Here is a 20593-nt window from a genome sequence, read left to right on the forward strand (position 1 = left end):
TATCAGTCACACTGCACAAAATACGCCTTTTGGTTTCAACTAATTTTTTGTGCCTCCTCCGGCTACACAAGCAGACTTACCACCAAGGGCTGAACCATTTCCATACATTCCTCATTTATAATTGATGGTCATAACTCGTTCCAATATTAACAGTCGTTTATTTTGCTCTACTTATCATAAGAGTAAATCACGCTGGTTTAAAAGACAGAGAACTTTCTGTATTTCTATCCACTGTTCACCCTCCTGATCAGATCTGAGTTAGTGAGAGTATATTGCCTACACTTTTATATAAAGAACTATTTTCTAGTGAGCCTTGAAGAAGCAACTATAACCTTGAAGAAGCAACTATATAACTATGACATTACACATGCAAACAAATTAACCTCACTGTTAACGTGGGCAGCCTTCTTCCTTTATCACCCTGATCATTCTTGGAGACCTCAATCAACCTCACATTAACTGGACCCTAAACAAAAACACAACTGAACCCATCCATACAACCCTATACAACTCTGTTACCAATCTGGGACTCGACCAACTAGTAACAAATAATACTAGACTCAACAACTGCCTCGACCTCATGTTCTGCAACAGCAAGAGCACAATTTATGGACTACAAATAAAATAACCCTTTTCCAACAGCATGATAGACTTCAGCCTCAATCTACACCATTGCAAGAATCACCTTAATAATGGGACACCCAAGTACAACTTTTAAAAAGTCAACTATGAACTCATAGATGCCGACCTCTCAACTCTTGACTGTCAAACTCTATTCTCTGGCTGTAACACTGCCGATGACCTCCATAACATCTTGCACGAAGTCAAAAGAACTGTCAGACTACACGTATCACTAATAACCACCATAACCAAGAAAAACAAACTACCCATATCAATAGGGAAGCTACAATCCCCCGAAAAATCCCTCTGGCGAAAAAAGAAAGCAGGCTATGTAGCTAACTTCAAAAACCACCACAAAAATGTATGCCACCAAATAAAGAGGGAATGCTCCTACTATCACAGCAAACAAGAGGAAACCTTCTCCACAGAAAATCCAACCATGCCTTCTATAACTTCGTAAATAACTCAAGGACTGGAGACCACTCCCACCACTAAAACAATAATAAAGAATGTTAAGATGAAACAGTCAAAGCTAACCTCTTCAACACATTATTTGGCTCAGTCTTTGCAAACAACAATGGCTCATGCCCAAATTTCACTAGACATACCACAAATACAGTGGTACCTCTACTTAAGAATGCCTCTACTTAAGAACTTTTCTAGATAAGAATCGGGTATTCAAGATTTTTTTGCCTTTTGGTGATGTTGGTTTGACTGAGTTTTGACTCAGTGGTTTCTGATAAACTTCTTCTGAAACTGAAATCCTATGGCATATCTGGACCCGTACATGACTGAATAACTGTGTTCCTGTCAAACAGACAACAAGTGGTCAAAATAGGGAGTGACCTATCTAAACCCATTCCTGTTAACAGTGCTGTACCCTAAGGCAGCATACTAGGACCAATACTCTTTATACTCTATATAAATGACCTTTGCGATCACATTACAAGTGACTGTATTCTCTTCGCTGATGATGTAAAACTCTTCAACACCACTGACAACACTGCTACCCTCCAAAAAGACCTTGACTCTGTGTCAGAATGGTCAAACATCTGGCAACTCCAAATCTCAACCAACAAATGCTCTGTCCTGCACATTGGCAAAAAGAATCAAAACACCAAATACAAGCTGCATAAACAAAAACTTGCAGATGACCCTTACTCTGTCAAAGATCTTGGAATACTCATATCAAATGACCTAAGTGTTAAAGCCAACAGCCACAACATTGCTAAAAAGGCTTCAAGAGTTGTTAACCTAATCTTACATAGCTTCTTCTCTGGTAATATCACACTACTAACCAGAATATACAAAACAATCGCCAGACCAATCCTTGAATACAGCTCATCTTTCTGGAATCCACACCGTATATTGGACATAAATATATTATAAAGTGTCCAGAAATGCTTTACAAGAAGAGCCCTCCACTCCTTTACTTGCAACAGAATATCTTACACAACCAGACTTGAAATCCTACGCTTAGAAAGCTTAGAATTATGTCGCTTTTGGCATGACCTAAACATAGCTCATAAAATTATCCACTACAACATCCTACCTGTCAACAACTACTTCAATTTCAACCACAACAATACATGAGCATACAACAGATACAAACTCAAAATTAACCGTCCCAAACTTGATTGTAGAAAATATGACTTTAGTAACAGAGTGGTTAATGCCTGGAACTCACTGCCTGACTCTGTGGTTTCTTCCCCAAACCCCAAAAACTTTGCCTTAGACTGTCCACTTTTGACCTCACCTGATTCCTAAAAGGTCAGTAAGGGGCATGCATAAGCGCACCAGCATGCCTACCATTATTATTATTATTATTATTATTATTATTATTATTATTATTATTATTTATTAGATTTGTATGCCGACCCTCTCCGAAGATTCGGGGTGGCTCACAACAGTAATAAAAACAGTATAACAATGGGACAAATCTAATAATAAAAATATATAAAAACCCCAATAATTAAAAACCATACAGCACATACACACCAAACATGAAATATAAAAAGCCTGGGGGAGATGTCTTAGTTCCCCCATGCCTTGCGATATAGGTGGGTCTTGAGTAACTTGCAAAAGACAAGGAGGGTGGGGGCCATTCTAATCTCTGGGGGGAGTTGATTCCAGAGAGCCAGGACCGCCACAGAGAAGGCTCTTCCCCTGGGGCCCGCCAAAAGACATTGTCCAATTGTTCCCTCTTATCAGTACCCATCTTATGTATATAAACAACGTTATATCTATGTACATTATTATTATTATTATTATTATTATTATTATTATTATTATTATTATTATTATTTAGATTTGTATGCCGCCCCTCTCCGGAGACTCGGAGCAGCATTACAAATACAAACTTGACTAAATAAATAAATAAAAATTAAAAAGTAAGCTTATTTAACCATGAATCAAATGCAACAGCTGGACATCCAGATTGATGGTATGGGGCCATGCCATTTATATTTAAAAACGTACACAGTGTTTATTGAGGAATATTAGTTCAGTGAGGCAACCTGGCAGTTGCTGATAAAATATGGAAGCCAGAGAAGTTATTAATCAGGCTACGTACACTAGATCAATTGCTGCTCTATTTCCAGGTTCCAGTCATGAATAACATGCTTGATATGTGAACAGTCTTTTCATAGAAGTCATTAATGTATAAATCAAGTGCACCAACACAAAAAACCATATTGAACTTTTAATATGCTTAATATTATAAACCCTTATTTCCAGAATCCTAGATGGTAAGCATGTCGTATGGATATGTCCAAGTGATGATAAATTTATCCTCATTGAAAGGGATGTTCCCAGCTCCTTTTAAAGAATCACTGGCGTAACCCCTCCCCGAGAAGCCATTGCTGCATCCTGTCATTCTGGAGAAGTTTTGCTCAGTCTCCCACCTCCCCTTTTTAGGGAAGGGGTTGTGTTGGAGTTGCAACTGCAAAGGATCCTAGAAGGAAGTGGATTATCTGGATCCTTTCCCATCAGGTTTCAGACCTGGATATGGGACTGAAATGGCATTGGTCACACTCATGGATGATTTCTAGAGGTGGGATATCCATCCCTGCTCTTTTTAACCTCTGTGTAGTTTTCAATACCATGGTATCTTTTGGGGCCGGCTTAGGGATAAGTGCAGTGAAGGGCTGCAAAAAAATTTTACTACCACACTGTGGGCATGGCTTATTGTGTGGGTGTGGCTTGATGGTTGTGACCAGGTAGGAATGGCTTGCTGGCCATGTGACCAGGTGGGAGTGGCTTGACAATCATGTGACGGGGTGGCTTAAAGGTGATGTGACTGGGTAGGAGTGGCTTACCGACCAAGGTAAGTTTTCAAATAGGTGCTTGGACTCTTTTTTCAGTTGATTAACTCACATTATTTGAATAGCCGACTAAACAATGTCGTTTGGCGGGCCCCAGGGGGAAAAGTCTTATCTGTGGCGGCCCTGGCCCTCTGGAACCAACTCCCCCCGGAGATGAGAACTGCCCCCACCCTTCCTGTCTTTCGTAAACTACTTAAGACTCACTTATACCGCCAGGCATGGGGAAGTTGAGACACTTTTCCCCCAGGCTATTTTTTATACTTTGTTTTATGTTTGGTATGAATGTTGCTGTTTGGTTTTTAAGTAATGATAGGGTATTATATGTTTTTAATATTAGATTTGTTCCACTGTTATATTGTTTTTATTGCTGTTGTGAGCCGCCCCGAGTCTTCAAAGAGGGGTGGCATACAAATCTAATAAATAAATAAATAAATAAACAAACAAATAAATAGCCACAAAAAGGACAAATGACAGACAGCATTATTTGTTGAGGAGCACAGTAACATTTTAAGGTTTTGTACAGAACTCACAAGGTTCGGTATGATAACAGATTCGGCAAGTAGCTCAATTTTCTTTAATTGCTATAAAAGTTCAGTTCTAGATAATGATTTAAATGATTACAGCGTTTATGGATAAAAACATACTATTTAATTATTTCCTACTTTAAAAGTAATTAAGGAGCATACTAAGGTACTAGAGAAGGAAGGACAATAAAAAACTATTAAGTATTTCAATAAATAGTGCATATTTATTCCCCGTGGACAAAGCAGCCCATCACTGGATGAGTGGCACAATTTTGTGCGGTTCACCTCTTTCCTCCGAGGTCAATCCCAATCAATATTGATAGAGAGTGAGAGGAACAGCTCTCAGACACTACTTTGTGTTGTGGCACAGGGATAGGCAGTCTCTCTGCTTTTTAATATCCATATAAAACTGCTGGGCAAGATCACCTGCCACCATGATCGAGGTATCAGCAGTACACTGATGATACCCTAGTATATATCTCTATCCCTCACTATGAAGTGAGTTATGTTCTTTTGTGGTGCTTGGAGGCTAGGGAGAACTGGATGGGGAACAACAGGCTTCAATTGAAGCCTGGTAAGACAGAATGGCTGTGGGTAGTCTCCTCTGAACCCAGGACTTTATCACCCGTGGTCCTGGATGGGATTGTACTAACCCAGACAGATTCAGTGCATAACCTGGAGATCCTCATGGATTCACAGCTCCTGCTTGAAGAACAGGTGGCAGATGGGGCTAGGAGGGCCGTTTGCTGTGCATCAGTTGTGTTATGCACCCGTTGCATTGTGTACCGGTTATGTTCTTTCCAGAGTAGGCAGGCTTTCCACTCACTGCTCGTTTCCTGTTCGGACTACTGCAATTCACTTTAATGGGGCTACCCTTGAACAGTTCCTGGAAGCTTCAGCTGGTACATAACGTAGCCACACGGGTAATTTTAGGTGCCCAAGAAATGTTAACACCTATGTTCTACAAGCTGCGTTCTATACCAGCTTATGTTCAGATCCAATTCAAGATGTTGATTGTGACCTTTACAGGGCATAGGGCCAAGCTACAGTACTGTCTTCGTCCCAGTAGTGGGTTGCTACCGGAACAGTAAAGGACGCCACACCAGTAGCAAACCTTCAGCTGCGCGCTCAGCTTTGCTTCTTCTGCATGCACGCGCACACATCCCAGTGTGTTTTGCTTCTGCGCATGCGCAGGAAGAAAAATCTATAGGACAGGGGACGGTGGGCACTCTGGTGCACTTATGTACGCCCCTTACTGACCTCTTAGGAACCTGGTGAGGTCAACCGTAGATAGTCTTTTTTTTAAAAAAAATTATTAGTTTTTCAAAAGACAAACAAAGGACAAACAACATTCAACATTTAAGGAGCTACCATTGCTCCGCTTATCATAGAAGTCTAACTAATACAAAAAAGAAAAAAGCCTAACTATGATCAGATTGATATAAAAACATAACATACATACTCTATATTCTTATTAATTTTAACTCTATATTCTCTATATTAATTAATTTTCTTATCTATCAAATATTGAGTGTTTTAATCTAAAATAAAATATAAAATATATCACTTCTAAATTTATCATATTGCAAAACTACCCTATGTTTATGTTATTTTTAAACTAGTCATATATGCATACGGTTTACCATCAAATTAATAAGTACAACCGTAGATAGTCTAAGGGTAAAATGTTGGGGGTTAGGGAATGATACTATGGAGTCCTGTAGTGAGTTCCACGCTTCGACAATTCGATTGCTAAAGTGACTGTGATTGTGATTGTGTTTAAGTGACGTGTTAAAGTAATTGTGTTTAAGTGACACCTTAATTTATTTGGCTTCAGGCTGATCCACTACCAACATTTTGGGAAACAGTCAACAAAGTAGTCTTCCATCGTAGTCCCAGTGAAGTCAAGCGCTACATACACATGGTCATATTTCCTCACCTTAGCTTTTGGGAGACTTATGCTTGTCTCATTATCTCTGTCTCTTTCCTACTTTCTATTCTTCCCTGTTAAATATTTTTCCATGGTGTCTCTTAAGAGTTTGTTATCTGCACTTCATATCTCCTACTCTGTGCTATTGTCAGTGCAAAAGCTCCTACTCCCTACGCAGTGAAGGGCTACCAAAATTTTTACTACCACACTGTGGGCATGGGTTATGCAGGATGTCCTGCATTTTCTTTCAACATCTTTCAGTGCAAATTGGGTGCTCTGGGGTGGAGCTCCATTGTTGCTACCCCACTGCGTCATCCCCCCCATCCAGGAAGCAGCCCACCCGTCCCTACGACAAAAAACAGCATGTTCCCCAAGGTCACGCACTCCCTCTGGCATCGATCCACGGCCCACCAAGGGAGCCCGCCTCACTATTTCAGAAACACTGCGAGTGTAGCCTAATAAAGAACTGAAGTCACTCCACCAGTCTCCTGTCTCTTCAGTATTGGAACTCAACAAAAACATATCTTTCTCTCTCTCTGCTTAGAGAAAATATTAAAAGAAAAGATTAATGATACAAAAGCACAGGCAAGTAATATATACAGAATGTTATCGCAAGCAGAAGAGGGAGTAATAAAAAGCTTGACAAGATGCTGGCAAAATGATTTACAAATTGATGAAAGAGAAATGAAAGAAATAGTAGAAAATATATATAAAACTAAGAATACAAGAGTTAAAGAGATGAGAAGGAAAATTTTACATAAATGGTACTATACACCAGCACAACTTTCACACTTCCAGAGGAAAGGGAAAGGTAATTGTTGACATGGTTGCCAAAAGAAAGGAATCTTCATGCATATGTTTGGGAGTGTGTTGAAGTTGAGAAACTTTGGAAGGAAGTGCAGAATAAAATAAATAAAATGTTAAATATTAAGTGGATAATTACAAAAGAAATAGCGATATTAGTTAAACAAAGAGAATTAAGAGACTTCAAAGAAATAAAAACTGCATCATTGGAAAGCGCTCAAGCAGTAGTGGTATTGGGTTGGAAAGAGTCTAAAATATGGACATTACAGAATTGGCACTGGTACATGGTGGATCACATTCATTTTGAAATCATGGAAATAAGATTAAACAATTTTGACGAAAATAAATTGGAGAAGCTATTGGTACGATGGAATAAGGTGAAAGATTATATGCTGAGTAGAATTTGTGACGAAAATGTGAAAAATAAACTCCAATCACTCTTTCAATAATAAACAAATGCAGAGTAGAGCTAAGGAAATAAAAGAATATAAACTAGTAAATATTTGAACCCCCCGCAATTGGTGGTGGTGGTGGTGGAATTGTCAGTCGGGTGATGGGCACATGCACTGTGCACCGTTTTGTTTGTTTATGTTAATTTCAATGTGCAAAGCCAATAAAAATATATTTTAAAAAAAACCATATCTTTTAGGCTTACAAAAACCTATGTTAGGTCTAGAGACATTTGTTTAAATAAAGAGCCGTGCCATATTGAACAACTTTCCCTCTCCCCCCTCAAAAAAAAGCTTTGTGAGTATGAATGAGAAGCTCTCAATTTTGTTGGTCAGGATTGTTTGTCTGATTTCCTAACTGCACGGGAGGAATTGAATACCTGTACATGCCAGTCTGGGCTGGGCTTTTGGAGGTCCTGGGTGAAAGGATGAGCATGGTTCTACTTAGCCTGGAATTCTGTCTATTCTTTTCTTTTGTTATTAACCACATTAAGAAAACATGTTGCTGTTGAATTGAATGAAACTAATCAATATTACACTTTCTTTCTGTGGTCCTTCGGAAAGCATGGGTTCCTATGATTTGTTAAGATTGTTGTCGCACCAGAGCAGATTCATCTGTGAGCACTCACGAAGATGCGATTTATTGCTGATATCTGGCTTCATGATCCATGTTTTCCTAATGCTCAAGCCCACTTTATTCTGACATTAAAAGTGGAGTGGGGGAAGGATAGGAACCAAAGTAGCCGTAGCAGAAGCAATTACAAGCATGGAAAGATTCCTCTCAACATTTGAGGAGGCTTTTTTGAAAAATTTGGGGAAAAGTTACTGTTTTTATTATTAAACAAGGTAGTCTTTATAGCTGCACAATTCTGGGATTAAATCAAATAGTTAAATTCAGTTGTGGCCTTAGATCAGATGTCAGGCACTGCACCAGATTATCTCAGGGACCACCTTCTGCTGCACAAATCCTAGCGACCAGGTAGGTCCCACAGAGTGCGCCTTCTCTGGGTCCCGTCAACTAAACAATATTGTTTGGCGGGACCCAGGGGAAGTCTTCTCTGTGGTGGCCCCGGCCCTCTGGAACCATCTCCCCCCAGAGATTAGAATTGCCCCCACCCTCCTCGCCTTTTGTAAGCTTCTTAAAACCCACCTCTGCCGTCAGGCATGGGGGAATTGAGATTCTTTCCCCCTTAGGCCTTTACAATTTATGCATGGTATGTTTTGTATGTATGTTTGGTTTTATAATAAGGGTTTTTAATTGTTTTACTATTGGATTGTCACATGTTGTTTTATCACTGTTGTTAGCCGCCCTGAGTCCACGGAGAGGGGCGGCATACAAATCAAATAAATAAAATAAATAAATAAATAAATACTGTATACCGAATATACAACCTATTACAAAATGTAGCTTATTTTTAGTATATAATGTAACTACTGGTTCAGTAAACCATATTTAAACAAGCAATGCTGTATTATTATTATTATTATTATTATTATTATTATTATTATTATTATTATTATTATTATTTAGACTTATTTACCACTTCATAGTGTTTTTATAGCCTTCTCTAAGTGGTTTACAGAATCAGCATATTGCCCCCTCATTTTACACACCTCGGAAAGATGGAAGGCTGAGTCAACCTTGACCCAGTGGTGAGATTTGAACTGCTGAACCACAGCTAATAGTTAGCTGAAGTAGCCTGCAGTGCTGCACTCTAACCATTGTGCCACCCCTTTTCCTCAGCCTGTAGTAGAATGGAAATGTAACAGAATGGATATACACTGCCTGCACACTTGGAGAAAAGGTAGCATAGAAGAGAATACTATATAGAAGTTCTTAATGCATTTGTTCAGCATTTCCATAGCAATTCAGGCACATAGAAATTAAGTAACCCTATGACTAATCAAGTTTTCATAAATGTCAGAAACAAGTAAGCTTCATTTATAGCTATGAGCAGCAGAGATCATTTTAAAATTCGTTTGCCGTCATGAGTCATTTACCTTTTCAATAATTTTATAGAAATACATTCCATAAACAAGGCAATTAGAAACACCATCAGTAAATACTGTAGTTCCATTCTCTAATTGCCTAAGGGAGGGGGGGAAACCTCTTGCAATAAGGCATGAGAAGGGGGGGCTCAAACATTGGTGGGAGGGGGATTTGGATCAGCCATTCGAAGGTGGGGCGAGGGAAGAATTAAAAATCTCAAGAATTGAGCTGAAAAATAAAAGCTGGATCAGCTATCACTTTTAGTGGTTCACTTCCACCAGATTCAGAGTAGGTACCTTTTTATTTTAGTCCCGAATAATTTGTTTTAGGCTGCCTTTAAAGATTGTGGAATTGAACCCTTATATATGCATGTTCTTATGTCTTTTGAGTGAAAAGACATGTGCATATAAAAATACATTTCAAGGCTCTTTGATAGTCTTAATTCTATTTTGTAATCAGATCAACCTTTGATAGCTGAAAGGGATTACATTTCTAAAATAGGTTAAAATTTATGTAAATAAAATTGTGAGAACCAGACATGAAGCTTCCTAAACAACTGAACAAAGTTCTTTTGTCTGCAAAAAAGTCACCTTATTTTACGCTTTTATTACCAAAAAGAAAAAAAAATGAAAAACATGGGCTACAATATAAAGGCACCTTGCCTGAAGTAAGTTGCTTTAGCTTTTTGTATTTATATATTGACCACTTTTAAATAATTTTTATTATTCTGTTTTATATTTATACAGGTAGTCGACTTACGATCACAATAGAGCTCAGCATTTCTGTTGCTATATAAAACATTTGTTAAGTGAATTTTGCCCCATTTTATGACTTGTCTTGCCATAGTTAAGTAAATTATTGCGATTATTAAGGTAGTAACATGGTGGTTAAGTGAATATGGCTTCCCCATTGACCAGGTGGTGACAAAGGTGACCAGGACACTGCAACTATCAATTGCCAAGCATCCAAATTTTGATCATGTGACCATGTGGCACCTGCAACTGTCATAAGTGTGAAAAAATGGCCATAAGCCTTTTTTTCAGTGCTGTTGTAACTTTGAAATGTCATTAAATGAACAGTTGCAAGTCGAGGACTACTTGTACCAATCAAGAGTCATACTTCGAGTTGGAAGACCTTGTAAAACCTGAAATGAAGAATACTGTAATGGAAACAACAGACACTAGGGGTCTCCAATCTTGGAAACTTTAAGACTTGTGGACTTCAACTCCCAGAGTTCCTCAGCCAGTTTTGCTTTGCTGAGGAACTCTGGGAGTTGAGGTCCACGAGTCTTAAAAGTTGCCAAGGTTGCAGACCTCCTCTAACAATCTCGCAAAGCATTGCTGCAAAAATGGAGAAAAGAAACGGGAGTAGGGCAAACGAACAGCAAAACTGGGATTGATATAATCGGGCATCCGCCGTTTTTATTCAGACAGCAAAGATTCACCCCCGTGCAACCTTTAACCCTCCCACGGAACGTCGTTCCACCGACTTCAGGATTCCCGCTTCACGTCGCCTTCCATACTATTGCTCTTTTTGCCCGCCTCTTCCGGTACTCTGCGCTTGAATGACGCATTGAACCAGGAGGAGGCGGGCGCGAGCACATTTGTACCCGCGGCCTACATAGTTCCGGTTACCTTAAATTACTGGTAGGTATAGTACTCAAATGTCGTCGATGATGTAACGAAGGACGTAAAACTATGGCAACTCAGCTGTTGGCTCTACAATAATAAGAACGGAGATGTAAGTCTCGGCGGTCACTCCTTGTTCTTAGAACTAATTTAATTCGCCGGGTGTCTGCCGCACTAGAATCCTGTTAATAAAACTGCCTTCCCAACAGTCAGTTTGAACCATCAGCTTATACAAGGGGTGGGGGAAATGCAAATCTTTTGCCAGTGGAGGAAGTCGGTCTAGGGAAATCGGACTAAAAGGGACGATCGGGGTTTATTACTGTGGAAGAAACAGGCAGATGCAGCTTTTTCCCACCTCCCACCCCTTGCCTTGTTTCTCCGCCAATTTTTTAAAAATGATATTTTGGGGCTATTCTGGAGTTTTCTTAGACCAGAGGTCTCCAACTTTGGCGACTTTAAAACCTGGCGGACTTCAACTCCCAGAATTCCCCAGCCAGCAAAAGCTGTTGGAGCTTTTCTGGCTGAGGAACTCTGAGAGTTGAAGTCCACAAGTCTTAAAAGTTACCAAGGTTGGAGCCCCCTGATCTTTAGTGTCTCTTTTGCTGCCTGGGGAATTCTGGGAGTTGAAGTCCGCCAGGCTTAAAGTGCCCAAGTTTGGAGAGACCTGGTGTAGGCGGGAAGGGGGAAGAACTGCATCTTGTTACGCAATCTCTCAGGGTATGAAACAAAAACAAACAACAAACTCCCTTAAGCATCTCGTGATGTTTTTAACCAATGAAATAAAACGCCAACAAAAAAATTGAAATAAGCTTTTCTTTTTAAACCAGTTTAAAAAGCCGTCACCAAACTTTCAAACCTTGACTCGCATAGCGCCCCCTAACCATCCCGCCCCCAATTTGCAAAGGGCGAAATTGGGTTCCAGCCTTGAAACCCGGATGTTTTGACCCTTCCACCATTTGCGTCTGTAGGGTTTGCTTTCTTGGACCGTACCAAGAGCGGCGGGGGGGGAGCCTCTCCGCAATTTCTATTTTCAAAAGCCTGGAAAGGGTTAAAAAGCCTTCATGTAAATGGCATTCAGGCGTCTCTACGGGCGGGCGGGCAGAAGCGACCTCGGCCAAGGAGAATACTTCGGGCTCGCCCTTGAGGATGGTTTTTCAAATCCCTCTCTCCCATGTTGTCTTGGTTGGGCCGCTCCGAAGATTAAGTTGCTTGCGTAGGGAAGCACCCCGATCTGGGACAGGTGAGTTGCCTGCTGTTATTCCAACCGAGCACCCTTTATGCCCCCCTTCCCACCTCCCAGGACGCGCGAGCCCTTGTCCGGTCTGTTGCCTTAGTTACCGAGGGCCTCCTCTTCCTCCTCCTCGAGAAAAGCCTAAGGGGTGTTTTGGTCACAGCACTGCGGAAGTCACAAGAGGTTTTACCACCTCTCAAGGCTGCCGGACCTGCGTTAAGAACAAAATACGTTCGTTCTTTCCCTGGTGGGGGTACAAAAGCCGCCAGCGTGGCGTATGGGTGAAAAGGCTGGAATGTATATGGGCTTAAATGTGCCAGCCAATCAGGTCATTCGGAAATATTTCAGTGTTTTTTGTTTTTTTTAAGTGACCTGACTAGGTGGGTACAAGAGGACGAAAGAACGTCCTTGCTTTTATTGTTGGGTCAATGGGTGACCTTCACTATTGGGTTCCTACCTGGGGGGGTGGGGGTGGGGGTGGCGTTCCGGTAGTGAAAATGGGGCTGTGCGCGCAATTCTGAGTGACCGGAAGGTGTGTGTCAGAGCGAGATTTGGCTTCTATGCCTGCGCAGGAAGCAAAATCTTACAGCAGGACATGCAGACACACAAGATTTTGGCAATTTTTTGTTTTCACACATGCGCAGAAGCAAAAAAAAAATTGCTGAAATCGCGCACAGCCATGCATCTTCTCATGAGATTTTCTTCCTGCGCATCCACAAAAGCCAAATCTTGTTCTGATGTGCACACGCGCCCGCCGGATGTGCATGCTCCCTCCCATCACCCAGAGTTACATACGCACCCAGACCAGTAGCAGAGGTAAGTTGCATCCCCCGCCTGGTGGCCTTCCTTGCAATTTTGTTTTTCAAGTTAGTGCTGTTAGGTTGTGCACTACAATATTATGCCCAAGGTGTTTTTCAAAGGCCTTGGGAATGGACATTAACAGCTGGGAAACTTCGATCTCTCATCATTCAGCTTGGAGGTTCTCCATTTCGACAAGACACTTGTTCAGCAGGCCGAAGCAAAGAGGCAGTCCCGGAACCAGCGAATTCCAGGGGCAGGGCAGGGGACAGAATGGTTCTGCGCTCAGTGTGGAAGGGATTGCCACTCTCTAGGATTGGCCTTTTTAGCCACTTGATACTGTTCTAGGAACTTTTTCCAGAGTACAATATCATAGTCCAGTGGTGGCAAACCTTTTTTTCCTCCAGTGCCAAAAGAGCTTGTGTGCATGCTGCCGTGCATGCGCGAGTGCCCACACCCATAATTCAATGCCTGGAGAGTGCGAAAACAGCTCCCCCCATGCCCTGGAAGCCCTCTGGAAGTCAGAAATGGGCTGTTTCCCAACTTCTGGTGCACCCAGGAGACTCATGTTTTGTCCTCCCCTGGCTCCAAAGGTTTCCCTGGAGGGAGGGTAAAAACACCTCCCCCCATTTACCCTGAGACTCTCTGGAAGCCAAAAATGCCCTCCCAGAGCCTCTGAGAGCCAAAAATTAGCTGGCCGGCACACACATGCACGTTGGAGCTGAGCTACAGCAATGGCTCATGTGCCAGCAGATATGGCTCTGCGTGCCACTTGTGGCAGCCGTGCCACAGGTTCGCCATCACTGCCATAGTCTTTCGAGACTGAAAGTTGCCAATGATGATGAATGATGCTTTTTCAAAGGCAACTAGACTTCTTTGTTTTTCCTTGAAGACATTTAGATTCTCATCCAAGAAGCTTCTTCAGTTCTTGGATGAGAAGTGAAACGTCTTTTAAGGAAAACAAAGAAAGTCCAGTTGCCTTTGGAAAAAAATAGCTTTGGAACGACCATGACCTGAATGACTCCAAAGATGTTGAGGACTATTGCATCTTTCAAAATTATTGGGAAATAATGGGATTCTTTTTTGTTTGGTTATTAGATTTAACTTCTTGCATTTGATGACACAAGATACTGGATTGTTACCATTTTGGGATCTATTACTTATTTTATTTCCAAAGAAATAGTATTGGTTAAAAAGTAACTTGTTAAATCAGTTTGAGGAATAACCTGAAGCTTTCTACCATTATTGTTTTGGACTGTCTCACTTTTCAAAATTTTAAATTTTTAAAACTTCTGTGAAATTTAAAACTTATTTTGATTAGAGTGCTTCTTCGTAATTTATTCAGTGTCAGCGTTTTCATTACAACTTTGTAGTTCCAAAAAACTGAGACAATTTGGAGTTCTGAGGTGATTGAAGTTTAAGACAGCTCTTTAGTATGCAACTCAGAACAATTGTAAAATCCTTGAAATGCTGTTCTTTAGAACAGTTTGGGACCAGACATTTTCCACCTGCTCCTATCTTATCTTCTATAGATGCTAGTTTTCCAGTCTGCTTATGTAGTTTTTTTTCAAGAATGCTTGTTATTTTTCCTTTGCAGAAGTCACAATGAACTGCCGTTCAGAGGTGCTGGAGATATCAGTTGAAGGTCGCCAGATTGAAGAAGCTATGCTGGCAGTTTTGCACACCATATTACTTCATCGCAGCACAGGGAAATTCCATTACAAGAAAGAAGGAACCTATTCAATTGGGACAGTTGGCACACAAGATGTTGATTGTGACTTCATTGATTTCACTTATGTCAGAGTTTCTTCTGAGGAACTTGATCGTGCACTGAGAAAAGCAGTTGGAGAATTCAAGGTAAAAGTTAAGTGTGTTTATTTCAGAATGATATGTGATACTTTGGCCCATAATATAGACACAAGACAATTAGCAGACATTTCTAGGATTAATTCAAGATGTTGGCTTTATTTTAGAGTCCAAATCAGACTGTGATTGGAAGATATCTGAAATTAATGTCCCCCTCTTTTACATTACCTTATTAACATTCTTTCCTTCCTCTGCTGCTACTATGAAAATAAATATACTACAGAGCTTGCATCTTATGAAATTCTTGGTCTACGTGAAAGGTTATGTCATAATAAATATATTATCTTTAAGGTGGAGCCACAAGATACTTTATACCGCTACATGCTAAATGGCTACTGTTGTAGAAAGTGTTGTTTTTCTATCTTTTTTTCAGTAAATTAGAATTGGTAATTGCTTTTCTTCCCCTAGATAACAATTTGAGTTGCCACTTCTGTATCTGTATCAAAGCTTTAATTCATTGCAATTGCGAGTCATGTGACTCAAACTGATTTTATTTACTTTTTTGCGCTGGTCATTATGGGTATTTTTTGTTGAAAATCAGAAGTAAATGCTGGAAACTGGCAAAAAAATGTTGCAAAATATCATGTGATTGCAGGAGGCTGCAAATGGCCATAAAGGTGAGCCAGTTACCAAGTGGTCAAAATGCAATCATATGACTGCAGGTGTGTGTGTGTGTGCTGCTGTAATAATTTCAAAAATAGGTTATAAGCAAGTCTGGAGAAGTCAATTGTAACTTCGAAAGGTTAAACAACCAGTTGTAAATCGAGGACTATCGGAATTAGAAACAGATGTTAAAAAATAGTCTATGATTAAAATTACACCGATGTATCAAACCAGGGGTGGGTTCCACTTACTTTCACTACTGATTCGTATCGTGACATTTCGCACACGTCCCCTTGTGCAAATCTGCTTCCACGCATGCCCGAAATACAGCTGAGGAACTGATCAGCTGTGCTTCCGGCGAAGGAATAAAGATAAGCATAAACCCGGGGGTGCGTGGAAGGGCCCTTTTTCAAGCAGCAGCAGAGGAAAAATCTTCTAAACAGTAAAAAAAAATTTGGGAGGGGAGATGGCACCACCCACAGACCAGCACTGACCAAACCGGATCCTGATGCCAATGTGACGTCACCAGCAGGTCACAACCACTTCAAGTGATCCGGTCCAAACTGGCAGGAATCCACCCGTGTCAAACGCATTGTCACGGCTACATCTTGTGATGTATCGTGATTTTCCCCCCCTTTGCTAAACTGGGTGTGGCCGTGGCCAGTCCATGATGCATCTGGCCCGTGGGGTGGGAGTTTGACACAGTAGTGGGATTCCAAAAAATTTACTATTGGTTCTATGGGCATGGCTTGGTAGGCGTGGTAGGGGAAGGATACTGTAAAATCCCTAATTCCTACCACAGTCCAGGGGAAGGATACTGCAAAATCCCCATTTCCTCCCAATCAGCTGGGGCTCGGGCTGCAAAGAATAGATGGGGGTGGGGCCAGTCAGAGGTGGTATTTACCAGTTCTCCAAACTACTCAAAATTTCTACTACAGGTTCTCCAGAACTGGTTAGAACCTGCTTGGATCCAAGTCTACGGAGAGGGGCAGCAAAACAATCTAATAAATTATTACATCATCATCATCATCATCATTATTATTATTATTATTATTATTATTATTATTATTATTGGATACCACCTCTGCCCTATACTATAAGGACCCATCTTCAGGCCTTTTTATTAGATGATAGCATGTGAAAACAAAATTATATTTGTTTCATTAGTGACACTTCAGTTTTAGAATATCTCCTCTGCAGAAAAAGAAAACATTGTTGAGCATAGTATAGCTTTATAAATATTTATACGATTTTATTATAAACATGATGAAAATATAAAATGATTCCAGTGAAACATGGAATAATGCCTTTTCACTCCCCCCTAGGATGCATTGCGAAACTCTGGCAGTGATGGGATGGGCCAGATTTCCCTAGAGTTTTATCAGAAGAAGAAATCACGATGGCCTTTCTCAGATGAGTGCATCCCTTGGGAAGTTTGGACAGTCAAGGTAAATGTAGTGAGTCTGGCTAATGAGCAGGAACGGCAGATATGTCGTGAAAAGGTAGGTGAGAAACTTTGTGAAAAGATCATCAACATTGTAGAAGTGATGAACCGACATGAGTACCTGCCCAAGATGCCTACCCAGTCAGAGGTGGATAACGTCTTTGATACAGGGCTGAGGGATGTCCAGCCCTACTTATACAAGATTTCTTACCAAATCACTGACTCACTTGGGACCTCTGTCACCACTACTATGCGTCGCCTCATCAAGGACACCCTGGCACTCTGATGTCCAGGGTATCATGGACCAGACATTTTTGAAAAGCAACACAAGTAACTGGTTTTCTGATCTCACTTAGCTCATATCCACCATTCTTGGAAATGTTTGGATTCCTGACTTCCATACATCCTGTTCTCATTCACTAACTGTTACAGATCAAGGCTAGAACTAGCTTGTCCACCAGTTCATCAGATCTCAACTTCTTTCAATTGCAATAGAGAATAGAAACCAAGGGTTCTCTTCAGTGTCCTTTTCTGTTAAACTAATTCCAGATGAACCACCGTGTGTCTATGGGAAAAGATGGCATGCATGCTTCATAAGTATTTTGGTAACATCTGATATGCATAAATACTAACATTTGCACTATCAGTGAGCCGTAAACTAAAATGTAAACTAGATGCCTGATTTCTTGATCTTGAGATCTTTTACAAGGCTGCCAAGGCTGAGGTTACTTTTCTTGGCAAAAAGTGTGCCTTCCTTCCCTGATTACCTAATTGTTAGCTCATATCTGGCTTTGGAATAATTAAATCTGTTAACAAAACATTTTTGCTTCTCAGTGCATGTCTTCATGGTGGGAGTGTTTAAGGGTTTCAAGCCTTCCTTCTTTTTTTGTAAGTGAAATTAGAAAAAAGGACCCATTCTACCATACTTATTTTTCAGTAGTTTGAAATCTGTAGCCTGTATTTCTAGAGAAAGAAATTTCATGTTTTGTACATATTTTACCAGTGTAATATTATATGTATAAAATAATCTGAGAATAAAAAGAAAATTCCCTGTCTTTTGTGTCATGACTCTCTACAGTACAAAATAACTTTGAACTAACCTATACTCAAAGACATCTAAATTATTTCAACTTGTTTATTGGAAATTAACAAGTTGGAATAATTATGTTCACCTTTCTGGACATGTGGCAGGCATGGTTGAAATATGCCTTGGAAAATTAATCCCCCTACTTAGATTTATCCCTAGTTATTTAGTCCATTGAACTAGTGAGTTCTAATGAGATTTAGAGATCCACTTCGGATTAGTGATTAAGCCATTAGGCTGGAAAAAGGACCGCCTGAGTTCTAGTCCCACCTTAGGCACAAAGTCAGCTGGCTGATCTTGGTCAGTGATTTTCCCTCAACTCTAAGAAGTTTATTTATTTATTTTTTATTTATTTATTTATTTATTTAGATTTGCATGCCGCCCCTCTCCCTTGCCAAGAAAACTGCAGACTTGTCCAGGCAGAATCAAATACAGTGGTACCTCTACTTAAGAACGCCTCTACTTAAGAACTTTTCTAGATAAGAACCGGGTGTTCAAGATATTTTTGCCTCTACTTAAGAACCATTTTCTACTTAAGAATCCGAGCTCAGAAAAATTTCCCAGGAAATTTGAGAGCGGCACGAAGGCCCAGCCAGTTTCCTGCCATTCCCCCTTTAATCACAGTCATCTGGGCTGCCAGAGGAGTTTTTTAGTGGCACTTAAGGAGGCTTTGGCAGTCCAGAGCGAACGAAGCATTTTCCTTACTCTAGGCGCTTGGACAGGGAATAAATCTCTGCAGCGCCCAGAGAAAAGAAACGCTCCCTTCGCTCTGGGCAGCCGAGGAGTCATCACAGCGAAGGAAAGGCACCGGCTACAAAATGTGCGAGCAAGAGGAGAGGGGAGCCCTTCACCATAGGAAGGAAGAGGCAGCAGGTAGCAGCAGCAGCAGCAGCCAGTGTATGGGAGGCAGTCTATGGGAGGCAGCCTCGCACCGGGTGTATTGGAGGCGCGTGCTCATCCTCGCTGCCTCAGAGTCCCTCTTTTTTTAAAAAAAAAAAAACCCTTAAAGTTTTGGATTTTTTGATTCACCTCACCTCACCTTCTTCCTTCGGCAGCAACTCTCCTCCTCCTCCTCTTCTTCCTCCTCCCACCCAAATTCCAAGCTTTTATTTCTTTCCTAATGGGTTTGCACAAATTATTTGCTTTTACATTGTTTCCTATGGGAAAAATTGCTTCTACTTAAGAACCTGGTCACGGACTGAATTAAGTTCTTAAGTAGAGGTACCACTGTATACTGCTCAAAAAAAGGGGAACACTTAAACAACAGATTATAACTCCAAGTAAATCAAACTTCTGTGAAATCAAACTGTCCACTTAGGAAACAACACTGATTGACAATCAATTTCATTTTGTTGTCAGCACATTCAACTTTGTACAGAACAAAAGTATTCAATGAGAATATTTCATTCATTTAGATCTAGGATGTGTTATTTGAGTGTTCCCTTAATTTTTTTTTTTGAACATTGTATAATGGAACAGAAAGGGAACTGGGAAAAGTGAATTAATACAAGAGACCCTTATAGTTTTGCAAAGTTAATAACTGGTATAAGAAATATCCCTCAAATTATCATGGAAGATCAAATATCAGGTTCAATGTGGAAAAGAAGGCAGGATGCACTGGTTTGTCCTATAGTATCAATCATGGTTTATCTTCTAAATTGATTCCAAAATGCAGATGTTAGGTATGTATTGCTATAGTGAGCCCCTGATCTTTAAAATGCAAAAAAATCTTGGTACTGTATATATAATTTTAAGGAAACATGTTGAAGTCAAATCTATACCCCATCTTAAACAACTAGCATGCTTCTTCCTAAGTAGAGATTGCAGCTGTTCATTATCAAACTTACACCTATTTGCCTGCATGTTATGTACCCGATTCTCTGGAGAGTTAATATTCTTACATCACAATCCTTTGTACAGTTATACTGGAAACTTAATGACCTAATTTAACTTAGATCAGAACCATATTTTGATTCATTAGTTCATTGGGTTTAAATATGGTTAGCTCTGCAAAAGATCATAATTTGTCAATTAAATGTTAATCGAATCCGAATAATTCTTAATGCACTCTACGTTTCGCAACGCAATAACTTCCAATAATCTCTATGACCTACCAACCAAATCGCCGAAGTTTTCATTTTACACAAGGACAAACCGAGGGCATCCGTTCAGCCTTCAGTCTAGAAAAGAGCGCTACCTCTTTTACAATTGCTCATCCCTTTTTCCCCCTATTCAATTGGTAGGAAGTACCTTCAGAGGCGGGGTTTGTAACATCTGTCCAATTAATAAGCAGGATTT

General features: G+C 40.4%; 2 protein-coding genes across 6 annotated transcripts in view; one reads left to right on the forward strand and one right to left on the reverse strand.

Moving 5' to 3' along the window:
* The window catches only part of RBMS2 (RNA binding motif single stranded interacting protein 2), a 547749-nt gene that overhangs the window by 297720 nt on the left and 229436 nt on the right, over positions 1–20593 (reverse strand). The gene's annotated exons all lie outside the window — the stretch shown is intronic.
* Positions 11207–18266, forward strand: ATG101 (autophagy related 101). Of its 5 annotated transcripts, none has more exons than XM_070740554.1 (3): positions 11207–11287; positions 14896–15155; positions 17093–18266. In XM_070740554.1, the coding sequence occupies exons 2-3, from the start codon at positions 14904–14906 to the stop codon at positions 17495–17497; spliced, it is 657 nt and encodes a 218-aa protein (XP_070596655.1). In that variant the 5' UTR covers positions 11207–11287; positions 14896–14903; the 3' UTR covers positions 17498–18266. The 5 variants fall into 5 exon arrangements, with proteins under 5 accessions (XP_070596655.1, XP_070596653.1, XP_070596650.1 ...); XM_070740552.1 differs by lacking the exon at positions 11207–11287 and adding an exon at positions 11293–11381; XM_070740549.1 differs by lacking the exon at positions 11207–11287 and adding an exon at positions 12179–12509.

This window comes from Erythrolamprus reginae, chromosome 2 (assembly GCF_031021105.1).
Source record: "Erythrolamprus reginae isolate rEryReg1 chromosome 2, rEryReg1.hap1, whole genome shotgun sequence".
In the NCBI taxonomy this organism is placed as follows: domain Eukaryota; kingdom Metazoa; phylum Chordata; class Lepidosauria; order Squamata; family Dipsadidae; genus Erythrolamprus; species Erythrolamprus reginae.

What these genes read in the sequence shown, in the direction of transcription:
- ATG101 (XM_070740549.1), top strand. Translation starts at nt 12,416, where the DNA reads ATGGTTTTTCAAATCCCTCTCTCCCATGTTGTCTTGGTTGGGCCGCTC. An exon ending in AGCACCCCGATCTGGGACAG is followed by an intron (nt 12,510 to 14,895) that starts GTGAGTTGCCTG and finishes TTTCCTTTGCAG; the next exon opens with AAGTCACAATGAACTGCCGT. An exon ending in AAGCAGTTGGAGAATTCAAG is followed by an intron (nt 15,156 to 17,092) that starts GTAAAAGTTAAG and finishes ACTCCCCCCTAG; the next exon opens with GATGCATTGCGAAACTCTGG.